Source organism: Brachycentrus maculatus, unplaced genomic scaffold, assembly GCF_059751285.1.
Source record: "Brachycentrus maculatus isolate JH-2025_06_01 unplaced genomic scaffold, ASM5975128v1 h1tg000248l, whole genome shotgun sequence".
In the NCBI taxonomy this organism is placed as follows: Eukaryota; Metazoa; Arthropoda; class Insecta; order Trichoptera; family Brachycentridae; genus Brachycentrus; species Brachycentrus maculatus.
In genome coordinates, this window is record NW_028280999.1 from 204,019 (window position 1) to 221,458 (window position 17,440).

The following is a 17,440-nucleotide window of genomic DNA, read 5'->3' on the forward strand; positions in this document are numbered from 1 at the left end:
AAAAAGACAAGGCAATGTTTATTAATTTTACTTTATTAAAAATGTAATAGTATTTTTATACTTTTAAAATAAAAATTGTTCAGTATATAGTTAAAAAAATGTAACGATAAAATTTATTAGCTAGACATTTCTACTTATAAAATATCTTATACTAGAGGTACACTGTGCCCCTCCAATAAAAAGTCTAAGCTTTCGTGCTTGGAGAGGGACTTACACTAAATATTTGTTTATTTTACTTAATTAAGGATATAATTCAGTATTTTTTGGGTTTTTATGTACTTTTAGTAGGTATTTTATTTTTTTGTTTTAATGTTTTCTGTTTTTTTTTAATAAACGGAGGGACGTTATTGTAATATTCTATTCCCAAATATTTGAAATTCTGTTAGAATTGTTTGAAATATGTCTATATACTTATATTGACGAATAGTTTCAAGCAATTTCAACAAAATTTCGGATGTATGGGAAATGAAAATGTAAATAGTAACATGCAACAACCCCTTGAGCCCCGTAAAAACAGTTCAGAGTGCAATAATTAAAGTCATTTAAAAAATATTTCAACAAATTTATTATTTTCAATATTCCAAGACTCAAAAGTAGAACTCGTTTTTAAAAAATCAGCAATTCTCCAACTATTTAAGGGTGAAAAATACTTAAATCTAAAGAAAAGTTCACCTTCGAGATGCCAACATGGCTTTACAATACCCAAATGCAATTACCAAACAATTCCAAGAGAACTTTATATATTTGGGAACCAAATACTTCAATTACTTACCTACAGATATAAAAAATTAACGTATTAAAATGCTTAAAAATTAATTATATGCAGGTTATTTTATTTATTGTTTCGGCATTAACTTTGTGGTAAGACATGTTACAATGATTAAAGAAAACACTTCGTTTTTTACCACTTGAGTTTTATTATAGACTACATGTTTCAGAAGTTAAACTTCCATCATTCAGGTCTGTATAATAAATAAAATATAAAATATAAAATTGTTTATAAATAAGGATATGTTTCAAAATTCTTCACCATTGCTTTCCATTTTTCCTTTGTTTTCAAACTCCGTTCCTTGACTAACCCCTTCCCCTTACTTTCCCCTCTCCTTATTTATAGAACAATTTTATATTTTATATTTTAGTTATTATACAGACCTGAATGATGGAAGTTTAACTTCTGAAACATGTAGTCTATAATAAAACTCAAGTGGTAAAAAACGAAGTGTTTTCTTTAATCATTGTTATATGCAGGTTAATTTAAGAAAGAAAAAAATACACAAAAAATAATTACAAAAATAAATTATATTACCAACACACATAAACAATAAATAATAAGTGAAAGTCCCTCTCCAAGCTCAAGAGCTTAGTCTCTTTATTGGAGAGAACTGCGTTGTTAATTTTAAGATAGTAAAAGTAGAAATGTCTAGAAAATGAATTTAAATTATTAAAAAAAATTGTAAACATATTAAATAAAATGAAAAAATTCATGTCAACTAAGAAATCACACCGATTGTCCGCAGCGGTAGGCGCAGAGAGGATAATTGATAACGTCAAATTCTCGTCGGTCTTCTTATTTTTGATGTGTTATAAAAATGGCTATTTTTTCACAGAGGCAACTTCTACATTCTAACGCCACCTTCAACGCGTTTCTGATGGCTTCCAAGCCCAGCATAGCCAGCCATCTACTGCCCGTCTCCATGTCCAGAGAGCTCATTCTGGAAGATGACATGAAGGAGTATTGGGGCTTCTACCTCCTGGAAGGATCGTCTGTTACCGTTTCCACGTGTGTCAGGTAATTCCTTTCAATCTGAAAACTATCTGACTAACTGTTACGCTCCTACCCTGTTGGGGATTACCTCTGATTGATTTATATTCATATATATTTGATTATATTTTATTTATGTTCATTTTTATTTAACCTCTTATTTATATTTAGTTGTGCATTTTTTACAAAAAATTATTCTTGAATATTTGATATCTTACTAGCTTAACACTGCCCTGAAAAAAGCCCAATTCGATTTTAAACTAGAAGTAACTTTTAACTTAGAAGTAACTTTTGACTTGTTAAAAATGACTAACTGCATTGATGTTTATTTTTTTGCCAAGCAAAAGTGACTAAAATGACCCTCCTGAATATTTTACGTTTTGTTAGTTGGTCACTAACCCCCGTACGACTACGATATGTGGTATTCTGGATTAAGAATATCATTGTCACGGATTTGTCAATTATTTGGTTGCCTTTCAAAGTTAGTTGCAACTTTCTAACACAGTAAAGGTTTAGGTCTTCCTATGGATTTACAACCGTCTAGCGTGTTATCTAAGATAAGCCTCCGTTGTTGCTTGGTGAATTTCCAAGTCATAATAAAAGTAAATATACAACTAGTTTAAACTAAACCATTACTTCAAAATTACCGCAAAGTATTGTACATACTACTAAGAAGAGTGTTAGTGACAAGAGAGATAAGATTATTTTGTAAATACAATATTTGGTGCACATTTTAAGCTATATGGTACATAATTATATGCACAAATGATGAATTTAATTTTTGGTTGAGATAAATCATATTGACAAAAACAATGTAAGTACTTAAAATTTATCAATCTGTTGAATTTACAAGTCCGTCATAATTTTTTATGGTTTTATTGTATATTACAAAAAACAATCGTGACAAGATATTCAACTGATAATATATTTTGATAGACCAATTAATCAATCGTTTGAGGATTAAATTATTGCTATTTTCAAAACCTTTAATCTCCAATTGTAACAGTTTTTGGCATATGATGAAAAATTATGATTTATTGCCAAACAATTGACGTATTAAAAAAGATGTTATGTACCATATGATGTATTGAATTGGTGTCTACTTCGTGGAATCTCATATCTACATCAACATAAATATTTTGATTTTTTTCCAATAGATGGCCAGGTGCATCGTTGATCATGATCCGTGGTCACAAACATCTCCAAGAATGTGCATATATTGGAGACGATTCCTCGGAAGAACTTGAAGAGATCCTAAGAGCAAACGGAGGACGATTGGATAATGCGACAATTCAGAGACTTCTTGCTGACCAGCCAACGAACAGACCAGGTGAGGATGAAAAGATCTGAAGTGGACCCAACATCGATCCCTGTGGTACACCAGGATATTTGGTTTAACCTAATTCTAATTCATTCGCACATTTTCTTTAATTTCCTTCGATATTTTCGGTTCTGTGGTATCTTATTTATTTATTTATTTTTCTAAACATATTTCATACATAAGTCATATAAATAATATTCCCGATGAGTAATTTCTATTTCTCATTTTGGGACAATTAAATTTCAATTAAATTAAATTAAATTAAATTTAAATTAAATAAATTAAATTTTGGGACAATTAAATTAAATTAATTTTTTTTTTTAAATAACCGTAACTTATACATGGCAAATTATAAAAAAACAATAAACAGGTTTAATAAATAGCCATAAGAAGCATATTTAAAAGAAATAAATGAGAAAAACAAAAGGTAAGAAAAACATTAAGTAAGAAGTATTGATCTGGATATGACTGGTATTTTCTATTATGTTATATAATTGATCTTCGTTTTAATTTTCCTACGATCAGATAGTTTTTCTTATATTCCTTTCTTTCTTTCTAGTATTTTCAGTATTTTCTAGTATTTTCATTTCTTTCTAGTACTTTCTTTATTTACTTCATTATTCACATCAAAGGGTAACATGGCTTTATATTTTCTTTAATTTTGGTGTAGTAAAAGCAATATCACTTCTTTTATTACGCCAATCATGACGAATTTAATGGTGATAACAACAGTCCAAAAACCCATTTAATTAGTTAGGTAAGAGGTACTTAAACGATGCCAAACTGTATCAAATAGAAAATTGGAGATTAATTTTCTAGGATAATAAAACAATATACCTAATTGCTTTTACTTTGTCATGTGTTTTTAGCGGATATGACGCGACATTTAAAAGAATTGACTCTCCATCAACCCAGGTCTAAAGTCCATGAGTTGGATTCTGCTGATCAAGTCCATACAGGTCATAGCGATGAAAAGGAAACTCCTGATTCACACGTACGTACTATCTTAGAAATAATAATCTTTTTAATATTCAACATCTCTAACCGTTCTTTCCTCACTCATTCATTCTACATGTCCAAACCATCTCAACACACCTTTCTTAATTTTATCGATAATGCTTATCTCAGCTTTGCATTCCTTCCTTATTTCACTATTCGAACATCTATCATACATCGTTTTGTTGCCTATTCTTCTGAGAGATCGCATTTCGACTGCATTCAGTCTACTTTCATCCTTCTTTTGCCAACTCCATTTTTCACTTCCATGCATTAGAGTTGGAACCAGGACTCCGTTGTGCACTGCCAGTTTAGCTTCCGCTGATAGGTTTTTATTTGCTATAACTGATTTCAGTGCACCATTCACTTAGAGAAGTTACATTTTTTATACCATTTCTTTACATTCCTACTAAACACAATAAGTATTATAGTTTTAGTTGCGCTGAGCCTCTCCAAAAAAGGGAGCTCTTGTGCTTTTTTTTTATTTTAAATTCTTTTGCATTACATAAATTCAAAAACAAAAAATATTAATAAAAAATAAAAATGAATACAAAAAAAGATCCCACAAAGGCATGGCCTGTGTGTGGGTATACAAAATAAATAGTCATAGTACAGGGTATAAGGGTATAGGTTTCTAAGTAGAATTAGTTAATACAAAATACAAAAAACTTAATATAAAATACAACAAAAATACTTGACTCTCTGTAAACATTTTTTATTTTATTTTTTAAATTAAAAACTTAAAAAACATAAAAAAGATGACAAAGTAAAAAAGTAAAAAGCTAGCGAATATGTGCTAAATGAAAAGGCTTGAAGAGGGACTTTTCTTCTTTTTTTTGTTGTTGATAGTATGTATCATGTTATATATTTAACATCTAATCTGATCTTATCAGGATCTATTCAGGATTTCCAAAGTTTACCAAAATAATGTTTTTTAAACGTTTCTTTCAAAACATGTGCTGTTATGTACGAGTAGATATTGAAGAGTATTCTCGCACAACTGAAGTTCAAACACGAGGCAAAGAAGAAGGCCAAAGCGCCACATCCGAGGCCCAGTTACATAGTACCAGTGCCTGAGTTGGTTCACAGGCATAGGGAAACGAATATCAATGAAGAGGAAGGAAAATGGCTGTCTTTTAAAGGTTAGTCTAGTGATTTCTATATATTTGTGTATTTCAAGTGATCCTGTAAAGCAAGGGTGGCCAACCCGCGGCCCGCGGGTCGCATGCGGCCCGCCGGGTGTCTTCTTGTGGCCCGCGGAGCATTTCACACAAGTGTATATAAAACCGCCAAAATAACATTCCATCGTGCGTAGTTCGCATCATATCCAATTTATGGAAGTATCTCACTATCGTGACAATTTCTTCTGTGGTATATTCGTGTTAACAAACAATCAGAACATTTTGCGATCGACTTTTAAATACACATTGATAAGAATACAAGCTGCGACTCAAAGTCAAAATGCTATGTAAAGCTAGTTATACAGTAGCCATGATACTCGTGGAATGAAGCATATTAAATCTCAAGTAAGAACAAGAATCACTGATGAGCATTTGGAAAACTGTTTGCGTGTAGCAACAACATCAATCGTTAACGTATCAACATTGATGCAGTTAGTTCTGACAAACATCTCACAAAAAAAATTGTATTGCCTCACTCTTATTAATATGTTTGATTACATATTTGTTATATCTTCTTAAAAAATAATGTATTTCATGTTTGCTTTGAATAATAAAAGAACATTTGTTTTATGGCCCGGAAAGAAATCTGATATCTTAAATCTGGCCCGGCTGCTGAAAATGTTGGCTACCCATGCTGTAAAGGTTTCTTTGTTCCATTCTTTATAAATGAGTATTTCATCTGATCTTTTAACTGTTACTTTATTCCTTTCTTTATACATGTGTTTATTTTAAAGGTTAGTTTATTGCTTTCTTCGAACATATGTATTTCATGTGATCTTTTAAAAGTTATATTTTTTTAAATTATAATTTTTTTCAACTCCTTACCTTTTAAAAACCAAATATTTATTCCGAAGAAAAATTTAAGTATTCGATGTATAATTGTGCTTTAAGCAAAAATTGAATTACATTAAATGTTACCTGAGTTTAAAGAAACTTAAGTTACGGGCCATTGATTATTCCCCTTAATGAGATTAATGTTTTTTTTAAATGGTTTTAAATTTGACTCAAACTATTGCAACCTGATTTGAACCTCTATTTCAAAGATACTAGGATATTCATTGTAATTTTCCATTACATAACACAATCTTTATCTTATTTTGAATATTTGATACGCGAATACTGTGACACAAACGGGGATTATAAATTTACACAAACCTTATCTATTTTCGAAAATTTCTAACAATCAATCATTAATTTTGGCATTGAATCTTGACGAAAACTAAAATAAGCCATTATCTATCATTTTCGAATCTTAATTAGATCAACAGCATTAACAAATTTTAAATGGAACTGATCATATCAATTATTTTCAGATTTGGATAAAACGGCCGGTGATCAAAGCAATATAGCTGAAGATGAAAGGCTAAATAGGAGTATTGAAACAGCAAAATTAAAAATATTGAATGAAGGTGTAAAAGGCAATATCTCTAATAAAACACTCGTTGAGAGCGGTAATGTAACAGAAGAAGTAAGTATTATCGTTCTCTATCTTGCTTTTGGTCAGCACGCTCGGCTACCATTCTGGAGGTCCCAGGTTCGATTCCCAGGGGGGGGGGTGAAATAAATATAAGTGATTTATTCACTGTAATATTTATTCAATATTACCCTGGACTGGTACCTGAATCGGAGGGATGATCACCTTTCCTTCATGTGTAAACGATTAAGATAACACTGCGTTATATGACGCAGTGCCCAATGCACCATTGGGGTGCGGATAAGGGTTTAAAAAAAATCTTGCTCTAGTGCAGGCCTGGCCAACCCAAATTGTACCCCTAAATATTTTTTACGTTTTAAATCATGTTTTTTTCAGGAGATTGAAATATTAACAGAAGCAATAGAAGAGGAGGAGGCTCAGGAACCATCATCTGCAGAAATTTTCGAGGATATATTCAAAAAGCTAAACAGCCTTGGAGCTAGAGGAAAAACGGTTTTAGAACGGTTAAACAAAAAACTGGCAAGCGAAGAAGTGACTGACAGCAAAAACCAAACTTTACCGATTGAGGTATATAAAACCCGAGCAGCAATTATAGTTTTCATCATCATTAATATTTTAAATACTTCGAAGTGAAACTTTTTCGGGCACAGAAGGTAAAATGGGCCTGGATCAGATGAACAAGTGAAACGCTTAAATGTACGTTTTTAGTATTGTGGCTTGAAATTCGGATAATTTACATCACATTGAAATCACAGTGTCGGATTAGGGTCCCGTGGTTAGTATCGCGGACTCTTAAATCAGAGTTTCTCAGTTCAAACCCACTCTACCACAATTTGTTACCTATTTCTAATAATGAGCCGTTTAGGCTCACAGAAATATGATGTTTGAAATTGAAATATTTGTGTTTTAATAAAAACAAAAATATTTATCTTAAAAACAATATTTGCCGCAAATCCCTTTTCTCTTGTTACATTTTAGTATAATTTATTTGCATCACCAGCTATCAAAAAAACATTGTTTCCTTCTTAGAGCGTGAATGAATGGAAATTAATGAATTAAAGAAATATGTTATTAAATTAAGAGAAATTTTGATCAATTGAATTGCACATAACCATTTTCTATTCCTGAAAAAATAAAATCATCAACAAATGCAAAGAGAGGTAAAACTCATGGGTTCTTTGGAAGACTGAAGAATTCATGGATGCTGCAGAAAGAAAACATGATTCGAATGCATGGCCTAGGTGACGTTGTCCATGATAGAAGGACCTATAACCTGAAGACGAGTAGAGCTGACCCCAATAGTCTACTAAGACGATAAGTTGGGATGAAATCAGCAAGAAGAAGGGATCAATGCTTAAAATCAACTGTTCATAGACCCAAAAATATTCACTTCTAACGCACAAGAGTTTCACGCATATATTTTTTAAGTGTGTTTTTAAATGCTTTCTTTTTGTAGAACTCTGATGATTTTCCAAACAAAACTGAAAATGGAGAACATAGCGGAAACACAAATGCACGATCCGATGAAGAAGTAGCAGATAAAAAAATAGAAGCGCTTAGAAATCTGCTAGAAGAGATCATGGAAGAACAAAAGAAATCTAGAAAAGGTGAGCGTTAGGTTAGCTAATTGATTTTTTAAATTCATTTATTTCAACGTTACATACTTTTTTTTTACTATATGTATTACGGATTTTTAGGTATGGCCTGTGTTGAGCCGAAATACTTATATGTTAATACAATTTTTTTAAATATTTTTATTAATTATTAGATTATATACATCACATACTAGAGATATAATAACAATTTACAGTATAAAGGTTTTACAATAAAATAGTAATTATTTTGCCCGGACATTAATTAACTCACCAATCATAATCAAGTTTTTTAAATGTTTAAGATAAGAAAAGAAAGCTGAAACAGGACGCAGTGCTAAAAAGAAAGAGAGAAATTTATATTGAACAAAATTTACAAAAACAGCTGAACGAAGAAGACGAAAAAGGAAATTTAGCCATAGAAGAGGTACAATAAAAAACTGTTTTATTTCTATTTATTTCTTAAATAACAAATCGTAGTCATACAGGAGAAAGTGACCAACTAACAAAACGTAAAATGTTCAGGAGGGTCATTTAAGTCACTTTTGCTTGGCAAGAAAATAAACATCAATGCAGTTAGTCATTTTTAACAAGTCAATAAATTATACTACCAAGTTTAAAATCATTTGGGATTTTTTTCAGGGCAATATTAAGCTAGTAAGAAATCAAATAGTCAATGATCACGTTTTTGTAAAAAAATGCACTTGGTCACTTTCTCCGGTATGACTACGAAATGTTAAACGGGCTGAAAATAGTAGTTCCTTAAAATTTTGCAATTGAAAAATTGTCATTTTATTTTGAGAAATAAAAAGACTTTGTTTTTTGATCCACTCATATTTTTATTAACCAAATAGTTTCGGCAACAACCTGTCGCCCTCTTTAGGGTTTAATTAATTCAATATTCAAAACAAAAAATATGTCCGTTATAAAAATGTTTATGTGATACTAGAAACTTTCTAATAAACAGGACTGTCATTCACTTTCTCAAATAAATTTCTATAGTTCAAAATAAAATCATAAAATTGTTGGGTAATATATCGCTCACTCCTTTCAAATCAAAAATCGACAATTTTCAGTTGTGCATGTTTTCGGAATGCCCAGAAAATGTACTATATCCCAGCAAAAGCGGCATATTTTAAACTTAATATTTACCCGCTACAGGGCAGAATGTGTTGTTTTTGCATTTTGAAGAAAAGGTATCGTTTGATTATTTTTTAAATAAACTAAATATTTTTCAAATGGAGAAAAAACCTTTAGGTTTTACCTCAAAAGATCGGTTACACAGTAAAAAGTTTAATAGGTGGCTTGATATTTATTTTTAATAAATTGAATTGTATTTTTAAACTTTAAAAACGTTCTCTTGAAAAATCAAGTTTTATTTTTATTTTTGACGTTCTTGAAAGGAGTGAGCGATATCCAAAATAAAACAATGTTTTTATTGGATTGAATTCTACATTTATTAATATATATCTTAATACGTGATGCGTTTCGTCATCTTTGGATATTATCAAACACTCAGGTCAAAGGTCGACGATGTGTGGGCAGAAGACAGATCTCCTGGTTATAGAATATACGAGATTGTACAGGGATCAGGACCGTTGAGGCACTGTTTAGAGCTACCCAAGACAAGGACAATAACTCTCAAGTGATAGTCCACTAGGGGGGTCTGACATGACACGTAAAGAAGAACTTAAAATATTATTACATGGACACTTCCACCATGGACACCCAAATTGTAATTTGCATAAATGTTTTTTTCGAACCTGAAGGACCTGTGTTTCAGGGTTTCGAGCCGGATGGAATAGCGGATCACCACGTCCGTCTGAACGAGACCACGCTCAACGACATGTCCCACTCAGAATTCTGGTCATCCTTTTCATCTAGCGAAGAGGCCTTGCTGGAATGTGATGGCCTTATCTTGAACCTCCCTCTGATTCCACACAAGTCGTGCGAAGCATCAGAGATATCCATCAACAACCACGATGCTGTGTCGAGATCAAATACCGTCACATACAGGTGAGAGAAGTTAGGATTACATTTTTACATTCTAACAAAGATGAAGGAGAGTATGGAAGTCTGGGTATTTAGAAAACATAGTGTCCACCTGAGGTAGGTAACTTTGATGAATGCTTCGAACGGAGAATCAACTAGTACAGCAACGATTGCTAGACGCAACCGCCACCGATACTTCTAGAAAAAATCAAACATATTTGATATGATTGACATTGAATTGTTGGGTAATATATCCAAAATTAAACAAGGTTTATTGGATTTGAATTCTACATTTATTTATGTTTTTGTTAATACAAGCCGCGTTTCGTCTTATTAAGAAATCATCAAACACTAGTGTGACGAAACGACGAAACGCGTCACGTATTAACATCTACATAAATAAATGTAGAATTCGAATCCAATAAACCTTGTTTAATTTTGGATATATTACCCAACAATTCAATATGGAATTCTACCAACTGTCTGCCGTTACAATAAATATGATTGACATTTCTTGGTGGAACTGCATTTTATAGAATAAAATAACAACTAAGTATGTGTTTTTTTCCATATTAATTTTATTTGACCAGCAACACTACTCTAATGATGTCGGTTACGACGAAATCCGGTTGCTGGTCAAATAAAATTCATGTACAAAAAACAACAAATGTAGCTGTTATTTTGTTTATTACACGCTAGTGCTTGCCTTTTTTTGCTAGTGTCGATCAAATTTCAGAAAATATACGTACCTACATATTTTACATACGTGTCATTAAGTGTTCTACCAATAAACTCTGTTGGAGTACCATGCTTGATGTGTAGTAATTTGAGTCTTAATTTTATTTCAGGGTACCTACAAATGGATATTATTTTTTCGTCTTCAACAGCGAGAATGAGGTGCAAACAAACTATATCCGAGTGAGATTCGACATGCAGAAAACCATTTACGATTTGAGTAAAGATACTTTGATGGGATGCAAGAACTCGACGGATAGATGCGATATACCGTTGGCGTTTTTCAGCGGTGAAAAGGTAAATAAATATAGTTGATTCAATGCTTAACTGATAACCTTTCAAGGGTTTAGGACTCTCGCAAAACTGATGATAACCCTTCAAAGGTTTAGGACTCTCGCAAAACTAATGGCCCTTCAAAAGTTTAGGACTCTTGCAAAACTAATGACCCTTCACAAGGTCTTCAGTTCCACTAGAAGAGGGTTCAGCATTTCGTGTCCTAGCTTGGTTTATGGTACCAATTTTCTTAACTATTTTGATCGTGTACGATACCATCTCTTGTGAGAGTTCCTTGTGAATTAGTCTGTATCCAAAGTCAGAAAGGTCCTCACCCAGGCTCCTGCAACGCGCCTCTAGCTGGTGTATTTTAAGACCTTCAAGAGTTTAGAGCTATCACAAAACTGATAACCCTTTAAGGGTTTAGGACTCATGTAAAATCAAAAACCCTTCAAGAGTTCAGACTTCTTGCGAAACTGATAACCCATTAAGGGTTTAGGATTATTGCAAAAATTATAACCCATCAAGGGTTTAGGACTCTTGCAATACCGATAAACTTTTAATGGAAGACTCTTACAAAACCAATATTCAATCAAGGGTATAGGGCTCTTGCAAAACTGATAGCTCTTCAAATGTTTAGGGCTCTCGCAAAACCATTAACCTCTCAAAGATAAATCTTTAGGACTCTTGCAAATCCCAAAACCCTTCTAGAATTTCGGACTATTGCATAATCAAAAACCCTTCAAGGGTTTAGGACTGTCGAAAAACTTGTAGATGAGTCAACATATATCAACAGGTCGACAGGTATGAGGAGATGCGTGAAAGTATAAGAGGCGAAGATTGTTTGATTGATTAGTGTGGCGTTCCATTATCTCTGCCTACAAAACTGCAAGAAGCAGCGTGATGATTCGTTAGTTAGCTAGCTGATCAGTATTATTATCTATCAAAGCTTTTAAAAACCCATAATTTTTATTTATTTATTTGATTATTTTCAGGTGGTTTTCTATTATCTATCAAAGCTTTTAAAAACCCATAATTTTTATTTATTTATTTGATTATTTTCAGGTGGTTTTTGAGGTGCCGGTCGGTGATAATGATTCCCTTTGGAATGAAGAATTTGTCGTCATATCCGAATGCGAGCCGAGGACTTCCATCTACATATTGTGCGTTATTCTTGTACCCGTACTAGTTGTAGTTATGGCGTTCCATTAACACGATGGGTGCAGAGTACGCGCTGGGCGCGTACAGCTATGTCATTTCTCCCAGTCGGAAAACGCGGTAGGCGCGTATGAATGAAAAGTGATAGCAATGAGTCAAATGGGCTCAAAGTATATTTTCGTAGTTGAAAATATGCCCTTACAGTCTTGGCACAATATTTTATATCTAAGTTTTACTTGGTAAATACCACTGTTTCTTAAAATATTGTGACACGTGTTTCGATGCATTCCGCATCATTTCCGCATCAAACACCGCATCGAAACACGTGTCACAATAGATTTTACGAAATTGTGGTATTTACCACGTGAAACTTAAATTAAAAATGTATAGATATTACCACGAAGTGACTGCCGAATCAATTAATGAAATAATATCGTATGCCGGTGTGTATTGAATAAGAAAAAACAATTAAATTTCATGTTAGAATGTATAATATGCGAGAGTAAACTTAATTTTATACTCCTCGACGACTCATACTTATACTCACTTGTTTAAAAGCGAGTATAAATATGAACTACGCCTGAATACTACACACAAAGAAAACAGTGTGTACAAAATTAAATTAGTAATTTTTTAGAAACAGTGTCTACAGTGTCAGTATCTACAAAAGATATTTCATATTATTTGAACACTGTTTTATCGTTCTGACATTTTGTCAGTGAACATGTTAATATAACAATTCAAAGTCGAATACTTCCAAACCACATGGATTTTTTTGTACAATATTTTCATGTATGTAAATAATTTAAACGAGAAAAATGCTGAAACACACATGGATATTTCTAGCATATTTTTTCTAGTGGATTTATTGGTTGTGGGTTAGAAAAAAAAATCTCCCAAAAATATTAGGTTTAGTCTTCAGTTATTTAAAAAATTACTTTCGATGAAGTAGCAGCCATACACCAAAAAATAAATTTTTGCTAATTGCGGGTTTCTGCATAACATGGTCCAATTTGGAATCGTATGCATAATTTTCTGGTTATTATATCTGCATATTTATTATTGAAATCGAAATCAAGATGTGATAACAAATATATAACGTGGTAATATTTTTCTTTGTAAATTGGGTGTAAATAATATGTAAAGTGGGTGTATAATAATAAAATAAACAATGTGTTGCTTTGTAATTAAAGTTTATAATTAAAGTTTATTCTTAATTTATCTTTATAATATTTTTTCTATCTATCTATCTGATTCTGACAGTTCAGAATATTATATTTTTTCTATCGGATGTCTTTTGTTTTATTCTGTGCGACGCATGCGACATCTGGTGGTAGAACTGTTTTATGTAGGTTCTATTTGTAAGTACTTAATAAAATGTATAGGTGGGTACCTAGGTATTTTATTACATATATATTTGTCGTCAAGCTAATCGTAAAGTAAAAGATCATGGTCCAATGGAATTTTGCACAGAGTGTACTAGTAAAAATCAACAAGATAATAAGAAGCTAAATTTAATTATTATCTCTTTTGACAATAAATTTAGAACAAAATGCAATATTTTATTTTGTGGAAATATAAAAATTATACCACTGGCATTGTGCCCATTTTAGAATCACATATTCAAAAACATATAAACATATACCCACACCCATGTGTATGTCTGTGTATGTCTCTTTAGAGAAAACGTTGATAAGTAAAAAATCTATTAGATAATATCGATTTATTTTCTTTTAAATTGCAAATTGACTTTAATTTAAGGGTAGAATTAAATGAGTGATTAGAAATGAATCCCATGATTTTACATAAAAACTAATTATTCACGTATTTGAGGTATAATATTAAGTTATTTTGTATGTATTACGTTTAAAAAAATGTTGTTTAGTTGGTATTGATATCAATGATGGCACCCAAAGAATCCAAAATCATAATTAAAAATATATGTATCTTGGTTATGTTGGTATATTTTAATTAGTTGAAAATACATATCTTAGTTATGTTGGTTAGTGAAGAAAAAACATAACTTGGTTATGTTGGAAAATGTGAGTTAAAATAAGAAATATCTTTGTTATGTTGGTATATGATGATTAGTCAAGAAAATACATATCATATATATGTTGGTTAGTAAAGAAGAGATATGTATACATATATTGATTATTTTGAAATATGTTGATTAGTTAAAAACATACATATCTTGGTTATGTTGGTAAGTGAAGAAAATATATATCTTGGTTATGTTGATTAGTCAATAAATGTCATATCTGGGTTATTTTGGTTGGCTAGTTAACTAGTTGACTAAGGATAAAGGGATGGAAAATATTGTTTTATCGACGTTGACTTCTTATATGTTTATCTACTTTGATGTTGAAATGGCTATCGGGCTTAGCTAGCTTTATTGCTGAGATCCTGGGTTCGATTCCCAGGTGAATCAAAATAAATGATTTTTTAAATTAAAAATTTCTTTGAAATCACTTGGAGCTGGTACAAGAAGCGAAGGTCTGATCTTTTTCTGGCCCTCGTTCGCACTTAATGCTACATGGAGCACTGCATCATATTGACGCAGTGTTATCTTGATTGTTATTTACATGAAGGCAAGGTTATCAGTCCTGGGCTTCGTGTACCATTCCAAGGTTATATTCAATAAATATATATATATATATATATATATATATATATATATATATATATATATATATATATATATATATATATATATATATATATATATATATATATATATATATATATATATATATATATATATATATATATATATATATATATATATATATATATATATATATATATATATATATATATATATATATATATATATATATATATATATATATATATATATATATATATATATATATATATATATATATATATATATATATATATATATATATATATATATATATATATATATATATATATATATATATATATATATATATATATATATATATATATATATATATATATATATATATATATATATATATATATATATATATATATATATATATATATATATATATATATATATATATATATATATTTATATATATATATATAAATATATATATATATATATATATATATATATATATATATATTATATATATATATATATATATATATATATATATATATATATATATATATATATATATATATATATATATATATATTTTCAAACAATATCTATTTTGACTCTAAAAGGTCGATTAAATAATTGTTTCGTTTTTTTTAAAACCGAAATATAATCTACCTCATGTATAGTATTTTATACTTTTGCCGTGTTATTTTATATGTTGTTCTGTTTTAAAAATTTTATGTTTTTAATCAGCAGAAAACACACAGTGGTTGTTTAATTTAATTATAGATAATAAGTGTTTGAAAGAATTAATTTACATGTTTTTATTATTTATTTTATCAGACATTGGATTTTATAATATTTATTTTATTTGGATACTGGATTTTGTATTGTATTATAGGTATCTCAGCTTGAAACGAACCATCTATAGTTTTTTATACGGAAGAAGATGAGTAGCTTGCCAGGGCTTGCTACTTAGATTGATCTACAATTAGCTTAGCAATTAGCTTTCATTGATCTACAATTTATTACAAAAATATTAAATACTGCAGGCAATCGAAAAATAATGACAACATTTAAAAAAATTACAGCACCAACACTCTTTATGTTAAACGGGTAATTCTGTCACTGAAAACTAGCTGATAAACAAAAGTTTTTATTTAGGAGGTAGTTATTGAAACATGAAAAATCGTTTTTCGTAGAAAATATCTTTACAGCCCTAGTTTACCTGGACATACTTGGACTAAACAGTTCAAGTATTGGTTCAATTTGAGGCAACACAAACGTGTTGCCTCAAATTAAACTAATCTAACAATCTTTTGTTGTTGGCATCGAAACATACCAAGATGTAAATTTAAAAAAATCTTTTCCGCACATTTTAAGACCAAAATCATTGAATTACCTTTGATGGATTTTTTCAAACAGTTATATTAAATGTTGGTATTTTTTTTCGATGACCCTGTTTATTAAAAACTAACAAGTAAATAATGTTGTTATTGTAAATTAATTTGTTTTAGGTTTACCTAAGCTTACATATATATACATATATATGTATATATATATATACATATATATATATAATATATATATATATATATATATATATATATATATATATATATATATATATATATATATATATATATATATATATATATATATATATATATATATATATATATATATATATATAAATATATATATATATATATATATATATTATATATATATATATATATATATATATATATATATATATATATATATATATATATATATATATATATATATATATATATATATATATATATATATATATATATATATATATATATATATATATATATATATATATATATATATATATCTAGAGTGTATATTTTGTACAGTTTGTATTTAATGATATATTTGTTAAAATAATATTGATTAAGAATAATATTCATATGTTCTATGTTACATTGGATAGTAAAACCCAAAGTCATACATATCAAAGTTAATGTTATATCTATCTATAATCTTTTCGTGTAAATATTATGTTGTTGTACAATAAATCAATTGTTATATATTGAAGAATTTTATTTAATCTAGTTGTACCCGAGACCTCCTTGCTGTGGCTCTTTCTGGTTAAATGGATAAGAAAGAAAATAGCAAGCACAAATTTATAATATACAAATACATTTACCTAATATACATATAGGTATACTCTCCAAATACTCGAAAGCGGCCGGGTCAGGAGTCGTAATAATCATCGGGTATGTATGAGGAGATGCATGAAGAGGCGAAGAATGTTTGCAAAGACAGAGTGGTGTGGCGTTCGATTCTCTCTGCCTACCCTGCGAAGAAGCGGCGTGATGGTTAGTTATTAGCATTTACTTTGTGCTTAGTAATTTTTA

At 29.9% G+C, this 17,440-nt stretch overlaps 1 protein-coding gene across 6 annotated transcripts in view; it reads left to right on the forward strand.

Annotated features, from left to right (window-relative positions):
- Positions 1-13,337, forward strand: part of LOC148306154 (uncharacterized) — a 35,894-nt gene extending 22,557 nt beyond the window's left edge. For 4 of the 6 annotated variants that reach the window (XM_088265543.1, XM_088265541.1, XM_088265544.1 and 1 more), the window contains exons 5-15: positions 1,608-1,789; positions 2,920-3,092; positions 3,953-4,077; positions 5,056-5,221; positions 6,574-6,728; positions 7,071-7,262; positions 8,152-8,302; positions 8,593-8,714; positions 10,071-10,303; positions 11,128-11,311; positions 12,353-13,337. In XM_088265543.1, the coding sequence (XP_088121669.1) occupies positions 1,608-1,789; positions 2,920-3,092; positions 3,953-4,077; positions 5,056-5,221; positions 6,574-6,728; positions 7,071-7,262; positions 8,152-8,302; positions 8,593-8,714; positions 10,071-10,303; positions 11,128-11,311; positions 12,353-12,499 (1,830 nt within the window). In that variant the 3' untranslated portion in view covers positions 12,500-13,337. The remainder of the gene's footprint in view (positions 1-1,607; positions 1,790-2,919; positions 3,093-3,952; positions 4,078-5,055; positions 5,222-6,573; positions 6,729-7,070; positions 7,263-8,151; positions 8,303-8,592; positions 8,715-10,070; positions 10,304-11,127; positions 11,312-12,352) is intronic. The other 2 variants (XM_088265546.1, XM_088265545.1) reach the window with 1 other exon arrangement.
- Positions 13,338-17,440: the final 4,103 nt, after the last annotated feature.